Source organism: Sinocyclocheilus grahami, unplaced genomic scaffold, assembly GCF_001515645.1.
Source record: "Sinocyclocheilus grahami isolate Dianchi unplaced genomic scaffold, SAMN03320097.WGS_v1.1 scaffold1310.1, whole genome shotgun sequence".
Lineage (NCBI taxonomy): Eukaryota > Metazoa > Chordata > Actinopteri > Cypriniformes > Cyprinidae > Sinocyclocheilus > Sinocyclocheilus grahami.
In genome coordinates, this window is record NW_015506489.1 from 31099 (window position 1) to 49007 (window position 17909).

General features: G+C 41.0%; 2 protein-coding genes and 1 long non-coding RNA gene across 3 annotated transcripts in view; 2 read left to right on the plus strand and 1 right to left on the minus strand.

Moving 5' to 3' along the window:
* Nucleotides 1-3798: 3798 nt before the first annotated feature.
* LOC107569085 (5'-AMP-activated protein kinase subunit beta-2-like) lies at nt 3799-5230 on the plus strand (the record flags this gene model as incomplete). The annotated part of the gene is made up of 4 exons (XM_016255081.1): nt 3799-3877; nt 4487-4666; nt 4950-5104; nt 5206-5230. Coding segments are annotated over exons 2-4 (324 nt in total), but the record flags the coding sequence as incomplete, so codon positions are not given.
* A 1-nt stretch (nt 5231) lies between these two features.
* On the plus strand, nt 5232-7221 carry LOC107569090 (uncharacterized). Its single transcript, XR_001606860.1, has 3 exons — nt 5232-5294; nt 5568-5636; nt 5727-7221. It is a non-coding gene; the product is annotated as an uncharacterized lncRNA (long non-coding RNA).
* Nucleotides 7222-8892: 1671 nt separating this feature from the next.
* The window catches only part of LOC107569089 (myomegalin-like), a 36721-nt gene continuing 27704 nt past the window's right edge, over nt 8893-17909 (minus strand). Inside the window, exons 31-42 of the mRNA XM_016255084.1 lie at nt 13551-13667; nt 13316-13372; nt 12957-13146; nt 12708-12832; nt 12184-12402; nt 11458-11544; nt 11001-11206; nt 10784-10927; nt 10558-10696; nt 9994-10040; nt 9801-9855; nt 8893-9076 (exon numbers count right to left, since the gene is read on the minus strand). Coding sequence (XP_016110570.1) covers nt 8982-9076; nt 9801-9855; nt 9994-10040; nt 10558-10696; nt 10784-10927; nt 11001-11206; nt 11458-11544; nt 12184-12402; nt 12708-12832; nt 12957-13146; nt 13316-13372; nt 13551-13667 — 1481 coding nt within the window. The 3' untranslated portion in view covers nt 8893-8981. The remainder of the gene's footprint in view (nt 9077-9800; nt 9856-9993; nt 10041-10557; nt 10697-10783; nt 10928-11000; nt 11207-11457; nt 11545-12183; nt 12403-12707; nt 12833-12956; nt 13147-13315; nt 13373-13550; nt 13668-17909) is intronic.

Genomic DNA, 17909 nt, shown 5'->3' on the forward strand with positions numbered 1-17909 from the left:
GAGTGGAATGGAGATATCTATTTCATGTAATGGAAAGTTTCGGTTTTGATGATGGGTTAATTTACTGGGTCAAACTATTGTACGTCTCTCCGCAGGCATCCGTGTTAACTAATGGTGTGTTTTCATCTCCATTTTTGCTTCAGAGGGGCACTAGGCAGGGCTGCCATCTGGCTTCAAGAGGATGTAAATTTTAAAGGTATCAAACAGGTAGATTGAGAGTATAAATTATCCTTATATGCTGATGATCTTTTACTTTTTATTTCTGACCCAGTGGTTTCTGTCCCTATTATTTTGAGCATTCTAAATAATTTTGGCAAAATTTCAGGGTATAAAATTAACTTTCATAAGAGTGAGTTGTTCCCTGTAAATTCTTTGGCAAATAATCTTACGCATCCTTTTTAGATGGGCAGCCGATGGATATAAGTATTTGGGTATTTTTGTGACCAAATCTTTAACTGGAATGTATGTCTCTAATTTTGTCCCCTTACTTAAAAATTGTGAATCTGACATGGAACGCTGGGCTAACCTCCCTTTTACTCTTGCTGGGTGTATAAGCTTAATCAAGATGACTGTTCTTCCCAAGTTTTTGTACTTATTTCAACATATTCCAATTTACCTTAAGAAAAAGTTTTTTATGGATTTGGACAAATGTATCACTTCTTTTTTATGGGGAAATAGGTCAGCTCGAATTAAGAAAACAAGTTTGCAGCTCCCTAAAAATAAAGGCAGTCTCGCACTCCCAAATTTTTTACACTATCATTGGGCTTGCAATACCCAAAAAAATTTATATTGGAGAACAGTCCTCAGCGCGCCTCTTTCTGAACTCTGTTATATCCTCTCAATTACATTTACCTGCCAATTTTACTTCAAATTTAGTAGTATCCCACTCAGTTAAGATATGGACTCAATTTAGCAAGCACACTGGTTTGCATAGATCTTCTATCCATTCTCCGATTTTTAAAAACCACTGTTTTGCGCCATCCATTATGGATGAGGCGTTCTGAATATGGTTCAATAAAGGCATAAAGACCATTGATGATCTCTATGAGAGCAGTATTTTCTCATCCTTTAATAATCGTTCTAAGAGATTCAATCTACCTAATTCCCACTTATTTCATTTCTTTCAAGTCAGGCACTTTGTGCAAAAGCTATTCCCTCATTTTCCAAATCGTCCCCCTGAATCTCCATTGGATGACTTTTTAAAGCTTGAACCACACTCAAAACATTGTATTTCTGTCATTTATAATCTGATCCACAATATTAACTCAGGCTCTGCAAATCAGGCCAGAGGTGCTTGGGAAGAGAGATTGGGATTTGAGTTATCTGATGAACACTGGGAGCGTATTCTTGAGCTCACTCACACCTCATCTATATGCGCAAGACATGGGCTTATACAATGTAAGCTTCTACATAGGGTTGTAACACAGTTTGTAGACCGGGAAGAAGGAGGCGGGAACCGGCGAACATTTAAACACTTTAATAAAATAAAACAACACAAAATTAAAGTAAAGTGGCAGCTCCTCGCGGACGACTGCCGCACACAAAACACAAAATAATGTCCAGGCCTGGTCCTCTCTCGTCCAACACTGTTGTCACTCCTCCTTTTATCCTTCCGGAGCTCCTCCATGGGACTCGAGGCTGGTGAGTGGCACAGGTGTCGCGCATTTGCATTTGCTCCACCGGCCTCGCTCCTTTCCCACGGCTCTCTGCCCCACCCCTCTCGTCACAAGGGTTTACTATACTAATGCTAGACTTGCCAAAATATACCCCTCTGTCAGCGATGCATGTAATAGGTGAAAGCAATCACCAGCAGATCTCATTCACATGTTGTGGGAATGCCCTAAATTATTTGATTAGTGGACTAAAATATTTAAAACTTTGAAAGATGTCTTTGACATAGATATCGATACAAATCCACTTTGGGCCATTTTTGGGTTGGCAGTAGATGTTAACCTTTCAGTAATGGTCCAAAAGGCTTTAACCTTTACTACTTTACTAGCAAGACATCTCATCCTTTTAAAGTGGAAGCACGTCTCACCCCCTTCCTTTGATACATGGTTAAAAGAAGTGTTACCTGCATTAAATTGGAAAATATTTGACTGCCACTCACTGGTTCTTTAAAGACCTTTGACAAGGTGTGGCACCCCTTTTTAGATTATCTGCTGGCTAACTGTCTTGATACTTAAGCTGAGCATTAATATATAAACATACAATTTTTAATTATGCTTTTTTAAACATAAAAAAGCATTATTTAGTTTTTTTTGTAATTAATTTTTTTATTATTATTTTTAATAAATACCTTTATCTTGCTTTCAGAACAAGAACCACCTGAAGACTACTTGTAATGAGACATCACATTCACAATGAGTCCGTTCACTGGGTTTTTGCAAGTCTTTCAATGTTCTTTGCAAAAAAGTGCCAATTCCCAAGTATGATTACACCACTTTTTCTTGGTGTAATCTATAGCTATATTTAGATTGCTGCTGCTGACTATATCCAGCCTCTTATGAAGACTTCAGCTGACCAGCACCTGAGAAGAGATGACACCAACCCTTGAGAGAACTTCAGATGACACCAACTCTGAATAAACATACAATACTGCCAAATCTTCCTTGCATTGTATAATCAACATCATCACATCATGTAATCATTGCTTTAATGTGTTCATTGTTTCTGCTGAATACATGATGTTAACTAACTGCATGATTTGTACATCCTAATTTTAGAACATTTCTGCCATATGAACATTACTTTGACACAGTTACACCTGATAACAGAACTCTTATTTGTAATGTAGAGGCATTCATTTTCTGTAAAGCTGCTTTGAAACAATGTGTATAATAAAAATTGCTATACACATAAATGTGAATTGAATAAAACTTGATGCATCGTTTTGTTTCTCCTCTAGTAGGGAAACCAGGGCTCGAAATTGTGACCATTTTTATAGCATATGCTCCCAAAATTTAATCTGTGTGACCTAAAAATATATTCTTATTTTGTGCATGTGAATTGTTTTTTGTGAATATATAGATTTTTTTTTTCGTGCACGTGAAGTAGGTTTTATGCATGTGAATTGGGCTACGCATGTGTGCATCGTGCCTTTTGCATGAATTACCATTGAGACTAATCTCACTCCATAGTCTCTAACCTGCCACATGCACTCTAAGTTGTTGAGCTAGTTATTACGTCATAGATCACATGATAACGTCAGAATGGCAGATGATGTCCGGATCGCATTCACACTTAACGAGATTTGGCTGTAGAGTATGTACTCTTTTAGCGCTTGTTAAGGAAGTATTTATTGAAATTACGTCTCATTGAGTATGCAGTTTTGAACGCAAGCCCATGTAAGACGCGACCAACAAATGCAGTGAGCAGCGCTGTTCTCGGAAATCAGCCAAGTGTGTGGCATAATAAAGTGACAGCTGACTTGATGATGTAAAGCCAATAGCTTTAAAGTGTTTGTCCTTCGAAAGACTATAATAGCTAAAAGTCAAAGCTAATAGTAAGACTGTGTATCATGATGATGTTTTCTGCTTGTTAAAAATTTATTATGCAGTAGAACTTCATTAAACACTGCTGTCAAGGTTAAAAGTAGGCTACAAATTAAAAGTACACACTTTTTCAGGATTTGAGGAGGACAGAATACTGTATGTAGGTCAAGGCTATTACTGTATGAACCAAAGCAACTCTCCAAAAACATCAGCACATGTGTCCCTTTGAGCGATAGGTGGCGGTAATGCACTTATAAGTTATAAGTCTGCGATCCGCCGTAAAGTAAGAAGAAGAAGAAGAAGAAGCAGCAGCAGCAGCAGCAGCAGAAGAAGAAGCCAGACTTGTTTTGGATCCTTCGGCTCGCCGTAGCGGTCAGCTTGCAGTATGTTGTTAAAGTTCGAGGCAGTGGAAGTAAAGTTCATTCTTACAGTTAACTGTCTTCGGTACTGATTGCGCTGTTTTACATTTTACTTTACCACAAACTTTTTAACACTTGCAGTTTATATCATAACAGTTTCTTCGTTTGATTAATCATCATGCTAACAGCTAGCAAGCTCGAGCTGCTCATCAATAACACTCATTCCTCAGATATAGACTTATAACACTCGTCTTGCAAGCGTTTAACAATAAGTTCCTCTTGCCTTTAGTACTGCGTCTGTAATGTTTTTGGGTTCGTCTTCAGTCACATATAGTAGATGTTTAGATGTACAGTAGCAGTTTATGAGTTTAAGGGTTTCTGACTTTGTAGAAATGCATCAAATCACGTTTTGTTCGTCAATTAAAAAGCGCAGAATACAGAAGTGTGTCCTACAAGCTCAATACTGAACATTTAATACGTTTACTAAATATAAAGTAATAAATGTTCCTAGAAAGTGTATGTTCAGCACGGTCCACTCTGTTGAATAATCCTTCTCATCTGAAAGCATTTGTGTAAAGATGTAATGTACTGAAGTGTTTGCAGTAACATGTTTCTTCTCATACGGTCTGTTAGTGTGGTGAAGGCTGGGTTAGAGGAATCTGCTGCATCATGGGAAACACCAGCGATCCAGTGTCTGCAGATAGACCCGGAGCGAAGCTGCAGCGGTCCGACAGCGGAGCCCCCCGGGACCGGGACCTGGAGCCCAGCACCGACGGCCCCAATATATTCAACACACACGGGCCAGAGTCTAAAGTATGCCAGAACACATGAAAGTAATGTTATAAAGCAAGTATTCTCAGAAAATCCTGCGTAATAAGCACATATGCATTTGATCAGTTTGCCAATATTTTATTGTCCGCTTCACGTAATATTTCACTATCATCATCATAACCATCTTCCAGCCTCTTTTTGAAAATTAAACAGACTATTAATAGGTAAACAGTAATCAAGAATTTGCTGCATAAATGACCTCAGTTATGATAAGCTGCCCTCCTGAGGAACAGCGAGTGAGTTTGCAGTTTAATCTGTTCTGCAGGCCGCGGGTGAGAAGGACTTGGCTCCGGATCTAGAGGACATGAAGACGGGTCGGCAGGCTCGACCCACAGTGATCCGCTGGGCCGGAGGAGGCAAGGAGGTCTGCATCACCGGCTCCTTCAACAACTGGAGCAGCAAGATCCCCATGAATAAAAGGTATCTGTGCGCTCGTCTTTCTGCAGCACAAACATAATAAACAGAACCATGCACATTGTTATTTAACAAATTCTTTACATGGAAAGATTTTTTCCCTTCAGCCATAATGATTTTGTAGCAATCTTGGACCCACTTTTATACAGCTTTACACGCAGTGCTAAAACCAGGAGTTTCATTAACATTCAACAAGGTATTAATGATATTTATATTCCTTTGTTTTATCAATATTCTTTCTCTGTCAGTTCAATTGAATAAAAAAGTAAATAGAATTGAATTCATGAACTCTATATATATTTTTTTTTTTTAATTCCTGCATTTTTTAAATGCAAAAACATCAGTCTGGATCATGTCAGTCCAGTAATGTAGATCGTGTGGTTTGGCTTAATTCTGTGTATGAGCTCGTCCATGTCTTGAGGTTGAATGAAACGTCTTGGTTTAATTTAGTTTGTTTTGCATGTTTCAGTGTGATCCTGCCCTGCTGCCAGAACCCAACCACGTGATGCTCAATCATCTGTACGCACTCTCGATAAAGGTACGTTACACAGCTGTATAACAGCCGTGTGCTACCAAACAATCTCTCTCTGATTAATAACTGACTGTGATTGAACGTTTTCTGTCTCAGGATGGTGTGATGGTTCTCAGTGCAACTCATCGCTATAAGAAGAAATATGTGACGTCTCTTCTGTACAAGCCAATTTAAAATGCTGTGGATGACACGTGATCTACAGTCCTCATCCACTATAGTCCAGATTGCACTATAAACCCGCGATGCATACAGTGGATCTGTCCGCTTCAGCAGTAGTGTGTGTGTGCGTGAGTGTGTGTGTGTGTGTGTGTCCTGTCATCACACATGCAATACATGGACATCTAAACTTCCTGTTTGCCGTCTTGGATGCAGCATTTTACAGTCTTGAAGGCAAGAATTAATCTGTCCAAAGCTCTTTATAAAACGCTGTCAAACAGGATTCATATATTTGAAAACTGCAGACAGAAGATCTTCATAAATACAAGTGAGGTCAAGTTTTGAATTTCAACACAGATGAACATTTGAATGTAACAATTAATTCTAAGCTTTTATAGCTTATGGTCTCATAATTCATTTTGTAAACTGAGGGAAAGACACATGTTTATTTGTCTGTTTTCAGAACAAAAGGAAGTTTCAGCCGAACACAGTGGCGTTTAGTGTTTGCGCTCCTAACAGAGCCATTCGCTTCAATACTTTCATGTCGGCACTGATAGATGTGCTTTGAGCAGAGTTGTATGATTTCAACAAAAGGAAGCTGTAAAGGAGGACTGAACAGATTAAAACATTTCCAACAGCATCACAGAATGGCGCAAATAGATTTTGAACCGTGAGTTTTACTGCATGTGGTTTGAATTTCACCATCATGCTGTCAGACGAGCACTTTAGCCGTGTTTCACTGTGACAGACAGACAGGTTTTATTTATTTTATCAAGCAGGAATGTATTTTTGCATCTGTTAGAAATATAAATTTTATGCCAGACGTATGTGGACACCTGAGCCTAACTGGCCTGTTCCAGTGGTGTTCAGGTCTGGTCTTTCTGGTGTTGAAGAACTAGAGTCAGTGAACCCTCCACAAGCTCCTGCAACAAAGTTGGAAGCACAGAAATCTCGAGATTGGTATTGCGTGTATCACGAATATTCATTTTGCACTAGAATTACTGGAATAGACAGACTTGTTAACTAAGAATGGGGCATCCACATATGTGTGGCCATAATGTGTATAATGTTTGTCTGCGTTAAATATTGTAGTGTGAAATGCTTGGTTTTGTTTGCTTTATCATTTCTGGCCATCAATATTAAATGTTGAATCAGGAATTTTTTAACATTGAGGATGATATAAATTATGTTCATGAGGTTTTATTTGTTTGCTGTGAGTTGAATTGTGTGGCGTTGAAGGTTTATTCACTCCAAAGATAATCATATGGTGCAAGTGTGAAAGGAAAGACTGAAAATAGGAATTTCATTAGATAATGGCAACACCACAGCTTTATGGATATTATTTTGAGGGAAAGTCCAACTTGAAATGTTTTTCTTTTTATCATATATACTGATAAATTATTTGTTGAGCTATGCATTATAAATGTATGTTTTGCTTCTAAAATGAATAAAGCAAACCATCCTAGTTGATTTGTTTCTGTTTGTTCACATAAAAACAACTATTACACACATTTCAAAACATTTATGCAACTGTCACAGACAAAATGAAAACGAATGCATTTCTATAGTTTATTCCTGTTTAAACTCCAAATGCAGCTGTAATAAAGCATGGCACATTTTCATCAGCGTCAGACAGAGTTTGATTGGCTCATGTCGGCAATCTTTTGTCATATTACACCATAACATCAGTAACTATAGCAACAACTGAGCCTTCAAGCACTATATACATATTATACAGATTTCAGAACCAGCATCTGCTGCTTATTTCTCTCTCTACCTGAATTCAGGTTTGTTTCCCCCTCTGGCTTTGGTATTTCATCCAAAACATTCCTGTATCACATTAATCCTTCGGTTACATTTCATTTGTGGTTCTGAATAAAGTGATACGAGACCCAAATACTGTGGAGCGCTCACAAGGCCATTTAAAGATTGATATTGCATTTCTCTCTGAAGAGAAATCACTTACATGGCTGTTTAAAGGCAAAGCAACATTCACTTACAAGCATATATTTTCATCCTATGCAAGAGATTTGAGGCAAGGCAACTTCTACGGTTTATAAATTGGTGTAATGTACACAGTAAGTTCATCTATACGATGTCTCACATCAAGATCAAATGGCTATTGCACAGCTACCCATGTTTTATAAATTTGCATATCCTATAGCGAAGGTTGACTAGATTGACGCACACCGCCAAATTCAAACAGCAGGAAGGCATATATGCTTACAGCTTGGAAAGAAAATATACAGCAGCACAAATCTAAGAGCAATAAAGACATCTCCGATTGTGATTGGCTACGTGATTGTGACATCAGCAGCTCTGGTCCCACCAATCCCTGCCAAAGTTTGCAATCTGTAGTTCAGAAATCTTCAACGCTGTCATTGATTATATTTGCACAGGAGTAACTGTGCACAAATCAATGTCAACTTACTCGCATTCTATATTAATTTTTGCAAATGCTGAAAATCTCAACTTTCTATATTGTGTCCTCAACCCATTTATTTGCTTGTGAATTAAGTTCTGGTGTAAGCGACTGCCAAGATGCCCAAAGCACTCCTACACAGTTCCTACAAGGTGGTTAGTGCTAGTAAACATGGGTTACTTGAAATCAGTTTACATACAGAAGTCGTCATCAACAGCTGAAATGAGGGAAATTAACCATGCAAACTTTGGCTTGTTTGGTGAACCTCACCTCACATCCTCCATCATGCAAATACTAAACACAACATTCAATTTCAATCAGTAGCACTGGATAATGATGACAATATCAACAATCATACTAATACTAACAGTGGCACAATAAATGGCACAATGTCAAGCACGTGAACTTATTTCACACGCTTTAGTTGCTATTTTGTCTCGTGACAGCGGTCAGTGCTCAGAACGGCTCGCATGCTGATCAGCCGCACAAATGTAACGTGTTTTTGCCCAAAATCCCTGAGATACTCGAGGGAATTCTGTAGCAGTCTGTTTATATCTCAGAAAGTAAAGAATGTGTTTCCTCTCTGTCTCGTGGCAAAAGATATATACTGTCTTCTCACAAAGTGTCAATCAGTAGGCATGTGGATATTAACGGCCCACTGTTAAAGGACAGAGGTCAAATCACACAGAAGCGGTGACAGAGGAGGGTAAGGCGGGTGAGTTAGAGGTGTTGACCGGTTGTCAGCTGGTTTAACGGGAGGCAGAAAGCTCATGTCACTCCCTGACACGCTTCTTGGCAGGTTGCTGCAGATTGGCTGTTTCCACGGCGATCGCAGAAGATGCAGGGGACACACCTGTGAAGACTTTACCTGCAGAAGAGTGAAAGAACCTACATGACCCTACAATCAATCAGCGCTGATTATCAGAAACACATCAGGGCAGAAACAGAATGAGATGCATTCCTGAGGTTAATACTCACACACACACACGCACTCGCACACTCCCTCACACTCGCACACACCCGCTCACATGCACGCACTCGCACACTCGCACAAGCCACACACACACTCAGAGTCGGTTTGAAGATTCTGTTATGTTATTGAATAATTTCAGGATCAGTTGCTATGTCTGTTAGCACATGCTGTAGTGTGCAGTGAGGCATCAAATGTCTTCATGACAGAAAATATTTGACCAGCTCTGCAGGGCTGAAACGCTGATGTTTAATGATCATGCACACAGTGTGGATAAACTACAACATGTTAACTGTATGGATGCTGGATTCACATCACATTTACCTCAGGAAAGTCATTCATTTGGAGTAGAGCCACAATAAAAACTGCATTATGTGCACATTTAAATGTTTCTACTCATTTTGAGTGTTGATTATTAAATAAACTAAAACTTTAGTTTGTTTCAAGAAAACAATCATTTCGGTGCATCACAAGTTGTGTTTTATGTCAGTGAGATGTGATAAATCTCGTCCCTGTGTGTGATTGGACAAATCATGAGTAACTCAAGCAACACATGATGTGCTCAAGCAATGACGACACAAGCAGCGTGAGCTGAAACACACGCCACAACCCAGACCGTTACCATGGCAAAGAGAGGAAGAGGAGGAGCTTAGAGAGGAAATCCTGAGCTCATTCTTCTGGAAACACTCAGAGAAAATGAGAGAAATAGAGGAAAGACAGAAGAAAGAAAGAAGGAGGTCGAGATTCAAGATGAGGGACAAACACGAGACAAACAGCACTGAACACAACCTTTCTGAGATCAAACCAACACTCACCTCTAGATTCACTCGTGCTTTCTTCAGCACATCTCGTGTCCGGGAAACTATAAGACAGACGTGTTTGTTAAAGCTCGGATGCTGATGACATCATTACAGTAACAAACCAACCACATATAAGAACAAAAGTCCGAACTCACTTTGACAAACTTCAAAATACTGAAATAAATGAAAGGTGATCAGTGGACTCGTCTGTCATCCTGAGCTTCTGACTGGTTATTGTTCAAATACTGAGACGAGCTGCGCTCAGCATGTGACCTTTTTGTTTTTTGCTTTCGTTCCTCTCTACAACCCCAAATGCAGTTGTTATTACAAATGCATTAAGCCACATAAGAACTCGCATTGTTCCCCAGGCGGTTTTTCTGTGATGAAGCGAAATGAAAAAAGCTAAGTATACTTTGGGCGTCATGTGTTGTGTTTGGGATGTTTAATTCACGCAGTGAAGACTATTATGCAGTTTTAGTTTACATTTGATTACTTTATTCGATGTCTGTGCCAGGCTATTACTGGCCTGAATTCTGCTGTTAGGCTAAAAAGCACTGTTTGTTTCATGTTTGGACTCACGCTGGTTGACGATGAAGGTCTCCATGCTTTCTTTGGTTCGGTTGGAGCAGCGCAGACGCTGGATGGTTCCCTGAAGAACATCCTCCTGTTCAGCGATCCGCAAACGCAGCGACTGGATCTCCTCACGCATCGACTGCTCCTGAGAGGAAACAGCGCCACATTCAGCTCAGTTCATTCACATTAACACTGCATTTTATTTTTAGGGCTCAATAAATGCGGTTCGAACCCTCTGAATGAGATGAGTGGGACCGTCGCTGCTCGGAAGCGCCGCCCGCCAGAACATCTTGAGCAGAGACACGGCTTCGTCCAGAATCTGACACAAGGTCTTGGTGTCGGAGAGCAGCGTTTTCACTGTGCTGTAGTCCAGAGCCTGTAAGAGAGAAACACATGACACCACTGCTGTTTGCACAAGCGCTCTGATCTGTCACGCATCTGAGCATCACCTTTCCTCCGCTGATCTCCAGCAGGGCAGAGCTGAGACTCGACTGTAGCGCCGCCTCCATCCGCTGCACCAGCGCCCGGCCCTCCATCACCTGCTGCTGCAGGGCGCTGTAGTCGTCCACGTGACCGATGGCGTGCCGCCCGTTACGGTTAGCGAACGAGCCGTCCGGAGCTTCTCCTTCCAGATCCGCATGAGGCTCCAGTGAGTCTGAAGAGAGAAGACGCATTTTAGTCCTTCTCATCAACCTAATTACTTGAACATTCCTCAAGCAGGACCACTAATAACTAGTTCCCAACCAGAAGTACTTCAGCAGGTTGTTATGTTTCACAGCAGAAAATTAATAATATAAACAATAATGACTTAAATCCCAATTCAAACTACTTGATAGGCCTGCATTTCTGCCACACTGAAAGAGTGATATTATGAGCATCCCAGCTGCAGCTGATGTTAGCACACACCGTTAGTGTTCACAGCGCTCTCCTCTATCTCGGAGTACGGCGAGTACAGGGGCCCCACGTCTCTGACAGGAGGAGACGGAGACGGGTCTGTGGAGCACGGCAGAGCGGTTAGTACAGCACAAAACCATCACATCCATTCACAAACCACAGCACTGGCAAACTGCAGGTAATGCTCGACATATTCAAGCAGATTCTCAGGGCACATGACAACACCTCACACACAAGTGTCATGTTTTCTACTTGCTAAATCACTAGGGTGACCATACGGGCCATTTTTACTGGAAGTGTCTTGCCAGGATTTCTATATTGCCTAAAATATCCAGGTTTGGGCTGTTTGCACTTTGCAGATCAATCGTTGTATGACATAAACGAGAGCTATAGAGAGCAGAGCAGATGGCTCCTTATGCTTTCGAATCACTCTTGCGGTACTTTGGTGTCATACAACGATTGGTGCGTAGCGACACTTCAAGTCGAACGAACAAACAAACACACCTAACACGTGCATATATTTGCATCGCTTTGATTCTCTGTAGATCTCACCTTCTCATGCGCCACAATTGGTCGATTATGTACAATACCTGCATGTTATTGGTCAAACTACTTTGGATGTTTCAGGCAATATAAAAATCCTGGTCATGATGTGTCCCGAATAAATGGCACATATGGCCACCCTATAAATCACGCATGCAGAACGGTCAATGTGAAATCAGCAGGTGCAGACGTTACCGTGCAGAAGCTGTCGGCGGTAAAGCACATCCCGCAGCGGACTGGCCGGGATGATGGGCGACGGGCGCTGATCGATGCAATGATCCAGCTGTTTCTGCATCTGAGCTCGTAGAGCACTGTTCTCCTGCACACTGCGCTCCAGCTGGGCCCTTAGAGCCCGAACCTCCACCAGCAGCTCCCCGAGCTCCACCGCCGGGCAGCGCACGCCACACACCAACCCTACACAACAGAGGCTCAATGCACCGACTGGATGATAAAATCTATATGTGATTTGTTTGGAGTAACTGGAAACTGTCATTTGCTGAGAGTCTAGTGCTCAATATTCAACATCACTCATGTACATATTCACACGATAGATAATGCACCGCAGCAAATCACAATAGTGAGCAGCAGTGAAGGGGCTCTTTTACATACATCTGTTGCATTTCACAGGAAAAAAGAAACTCGGAATCTTTTTATTTTGGATGTGTGTGGACTATTCCAGTATCGTTTACAGATGTTGTGGTGCGTCTGCGGCATCTCACCTGCAGCGGCGCTCTTTCTCATGCCACACACGCGGTCGTACAGCTGTAGTTCACTCTGTAGGGAGTGTAGCAGCTGTCTGCTCTCTGCTAACTGCTGCAGGAGTAAAGTCACCTCGTGCTGCAGTCTGAACACAGATCAATAGTTACACAGCCTTCATTCACGTGTCATACTTATCAGTAAGAAACAGATCACAACGAGCAGAAACACACGGAGCTGCTCTTTCTATGTGTTCACATGGTTTCTCTGACCTGTTGTTGTGCTCCTGACTGTTTTGTCTGTCCTGTCGCAGTTGTTGGATTTGTTGGCTTTGTTCACAGTTGTGTGTCTGCAGCCTCCTCAACTCCTCCTTCCATTGCTCCGCCTCTAACTCCGCCTGCTGCAGACGGACACGCCCAGAAAGCACCGCCTCCTGGAGCTGCTCTGCCTCTTCACTGCAGTCTGCATCACACAAATGTCAAATTAACTCTCCAGAGTCTTACAGACAGTGATGCTCATTCTGCAAATTCACAAGACTGTAATATGATTCATGTGAATTAATGAGTGTTTTGCTGAAATACATATCCGCTTTTAGCAGAGACATTAAATGCATGTGATCTGTAGCACTTACTGTATGTTTGGCAATGTTGTCCACAAATGATATCTACGTGGTCTGTAGATTGCTGGGCTGAGTAAAAGAAAAGCTAAACAGTGATGCTCTCCATCAGCTACAGTATTATAGGTTGTCTAGTCCAGTGGTTCCCAACCCTGGCTAGTCGTGTTTCCCAACCCTGTTCCTGGAGGCACAACAACAGTATGCATTTATCGCTTATCTGAGCCATTCATCTGTTTGTCTGTGTGTGTACCTCTGCTGGCTTGTAACCTTGACTGTAGTGCCATATTTTCCTCCTTTAACGCTCTGACTTCATTGGTCAGTTGACTGACTGCATCATGACTCTGGATAAAGATGTTGGTTGGAGGCACTGTCAAACAAACACACATACAGAAACACACACACACAGAGAAACACACAACAGCAATGAGCCTTTGGTTTATGTTTGAAATGGTTCTCACACCTTACACAAAGCACACATACTCAATTTAAACACTGCATAAAGCAAACTAGATAAAAAAAAGTTTGTCAAGACAAACTTTAATTTGGCTTGAGAAAGCCGGACCAGAAAGTTTGAAAAAGTTGGAAAAGTTTTAAAGGTCCCATATTTTACACCTTTCTGGAGTTTTATTTTAGGCTTTGATGTCCTTAAGAATATATATTTGCAGTATAAGTACCAAAAACCATCTCAGTATATTTTTACAGCTCCTCTCTCAGGAGCTCTGCTGAGAACAGGTCGATTTTGTCCTGTCTAATTAATATTCATGAGTCTCTCTTCTGATTGGCCTGTTGTGTTCTGAGTGACGCACGGCCAGGCCAATCACAGGTAACTAGGGTCAGCGACGTCACAGCGCTAGCTGGAGGCAGCCCATTCAAACCAGCGCAGATTCGGCTACACAAGGAGCTTAAAATATCATCTTGTTGTGATGTTGGGTGCCAGAATCGATGTAATACAGCCTCAAATTAGAAATTTGATCACATATCTGCTGCCACTGCCAGACAAAAAACCGACGACAGCTGTGGTTAAACGCGATAAAACGAGCCGACTGGACAGAAACGATCGTCAAAAATGCTTGCATTTGCAGCGCACACTTCTTATCAGAAAAGGTTCAATAAAGTATTGTCTTTTGTTGTTATGGGCGCGTCTACAGATTTCTTGCCATATGTCTATGTTTCTTGCATCTCACAATTATGTCGTGTATGAAATAATGTCTGTGTGCATGTGTGTAAAACAACAAACCGACGATTTATATATAATTATTTGTAATTGTATATACATTGTTGTGATTAATTGTGGCTGGAACAATAACGTAGCTGTAAAAATAGTTGCCTGCTGAAATTGAAATGTATAAACATCTTCATCGTGACTAGATAGACGGTGAGTTTGTCTTTACTATACATGTTAGATATGATCACCTCATAGTAACAATCCTGTCAGATCGTCCATCCTTTGAGAGAGAGTGTAACGTTACAGCTCGGCCGATCTGGTTTCGTGGTTAAAGTTAACCTTTTCGACATGTTTCCGTGTTGTTGTTGTTGCTCAGCAATGGCATGGACGCGATGTTGTCTGGGGGTGTGGCTAAAGGAGAGTGGGATGGTGGGCGACTGAAGGCGGTGACTGAGTAGTTCTGACGTCAACTTTTTACGGAAGTCACAACGGTTCGTGAAAAATCACAGCTACTTTATGCAGGCTGTGTGCATTTTACTGTGGACTGACTGTTTTGAAACTTACAGTGGGGAAAATATTTATTTGATCCCCTGCTGATTTTGTACGTTTGCCCACTTACAAAGAAATGAAGGGTCTGTAATTTTTATGGTAGGTTTATTTTAATGGATAGAGACAGAATACCAACCAAAAAAATCCAGAAAAAACATTATATAAAGGTTAGAGATTGATTTGCATTTCAGTGAGTGAGATAAGTATTTGATCCCCTACCAACCAGCAAGAATTCTGTCTCCCACAGATTGGTTATGTGCCCATGTGGAACACAGATTAGTCCTGCCACTTTAAGAAGTTACTCCTAATGTCAGCTCGTTAGGTGTATAAGACACCCGTCCACACAATCTGTATCTTCCATTCCAACCTCTCCCACCACCATGGGCAAGACCAAAGAGCTGTCAAAGATGTCAGAGACAAGATTGTAGATCTGCACAAAGGCTGGAATGGGCTACAAGACCATCAGCAAGAAGCTTGGTGAGAAGGAGACAACTACTGGTGCGATTATTCGGAAATGTAAGAAATACAAAACAACCATCAATCGGCCTTGGTCTGAAGCTCCATGCAAGATCTTGCCTCATGGTGTAAGGATCAGCCCCAAACTACACGGGAGGAGCTTGTTAATGATATTAAGGCAGTTGGGACCACAGTCAGTCATCTGAGTGGTTGCTAGGCAGTTGCTAGGGTACCCGGGGTGGTTGCTAGGGTGTTGCTATGGTACTCAGGGTGGTTGCTAAGGTGTTGCTATGCTGTTGGTAGGGTATGAGGGGTGGTTGCTAAGGTATTGCTATGCTGTGGCTAGGGTACCCAGGGTGGTTGCTAGGGTGTTGCTATGTTGTTGCTAGGGTACCCGGGGTGGTTGCTAGGGTGTTGCTATGTTGTTGCTAGGGTACCCGGGGTGGTTGCTAAGGTGTTGCTATGGATGGATGGTTGGATGGACAGACAGACAGACAGGGACAGGTTATAGATAGATAGATAGATAGATAGATAGATAGATAGATAGATAGATAGATAGATAGATAGATAGATAGAGTCAGATTATAGATAGACAGACAGACAGACAGAGTCAGGTTATAGATAGATAGATAGATAGATAGATAGATAGATAGATAATGCATTGACAATGCACTGCATCCTCAATTTTCAATTTTACTTCACATTTACACAATTTTGTCAATAAATACAAGCAGTCAGATATATGAACTGTACCTGACCTGGTTTCTTAAGTTAGTGGTATTACCCCCTGCTAGTGATGTGACATTTGAACCGAGGCATCGGAGCATGTGTCGAGAATAAATGGGTGTTAGTGATGCGCGGATGAGCTAAAACGTCACCCGAATCCGCAGCTTCAAATAAATTATCCACCCGCACCTGTATTTATGTCTGATTTAGATAACCGCACCCGACCCGCACCCGATCATCACATTAGGGTTCGTACGGTCATGAAAAACCTGGAAAAGTCATTGAACAGCAATTTCCAGGCCTAGAAAGTTTTGTAAAAATAAATAAACTCTTTGAAAAGTCTTGAAAAGATACTTTTTGAAAAGTCATGAAAATCTATTTCACAAGTCTCTGTGTAATAGAATTATGTTTAATCAGATCCTGAATTTCGTTGCGGGATTGCGCATACATCGCATTACTCATTCCCACAGCTTTCGACTTTAAAATGAGGGAAATTACTGCAAAACCTTTATTCAATATAGCGTGTAGGTTAGATGAGTAAATAAATCCACACAAACCATCAGATGAAAACAGCGTGAGTGATTCAGCTGTACCGCGTCTTCTCTCTTGGACTTTCGCTTCACATTGCCGCATCTAGAGCTGCTGCACTCTGCGATAGAAGACTGTAGCTCGCGTTTCGGGACAATTGACAAAATTGTCAATTGCCTAATCGGTCATTGTTGCATCGTCACAAAAATGTCTTATTTTCACGTCTTTTTAAGCCATTGGGTACTCGCGCTCTCCAGAGGCGCTTTCTGTGCGCTCACAGTCACACCGCAGTGGTACCACTGCGAGTACCAAATTGAGAAAGTACTGTCGGGTTTGTCTTAAGTTAATGTAATCAGTTGCAAAATAAAACGCATGGCTATCAGTATTGGATCCGTGAAATAAGTCTTGTGACAGCAGCCTAAAAAAGCTGTGCCTTCTTTTATTAATGTTAATCAAACAACAAAAGACAGAGAAAATCCCTTACTGCTCTTGACTAAATAATGTTTTGTTGAATAACCTTTAATGTTAATTGACAGTTTATTAAATTTCTGTAGCCTATTTAAAACATGTTCATAATTTAGAAAATGTAGTTAATACTTGCATCATTAATGATTTATTTTGTCCACCAGCGACCCACCCGCAAATAATCAGAACGCATTTTTTTATTACCCGACCCACCCGATCCGCAGATTATCCGCCATCCGCGCATCACTAATGGGCATGCTAGATGAAGCCTCAATTCGAAGCTTGTGTTGTGTTGTTAATTGTCATAGAAATCACGTGACCAATGACAAATGAAGCTTCACTTTCTGTCCAGTCACGTGCGCGATTCACTTTGCGTGTCGAAATGTTCGATCCCCCAGATCTTACATTACAAATAAGTTTTAATTCGGATTTATTCGGTTACGTTTTAGATACCCAGTCATATAAGTATTATGAAGAATACAAATTATTTCAGAAAAATTCTATATTTGTCATATGCAATTCATATGAGTATTCATATGCAATTCTTCTATTAGATCATATTGATATTCATACTGGTATTGAATTGCACAGTTTAATGAGTAAATTAATTTATCAGAAACTCATCAAACACACACACACACACACACACACACACACACTGTTAGGCTTTTATTTGTGCACGTAACTTGAATCGATCTGTGGAATATGTGGTAGATGCCT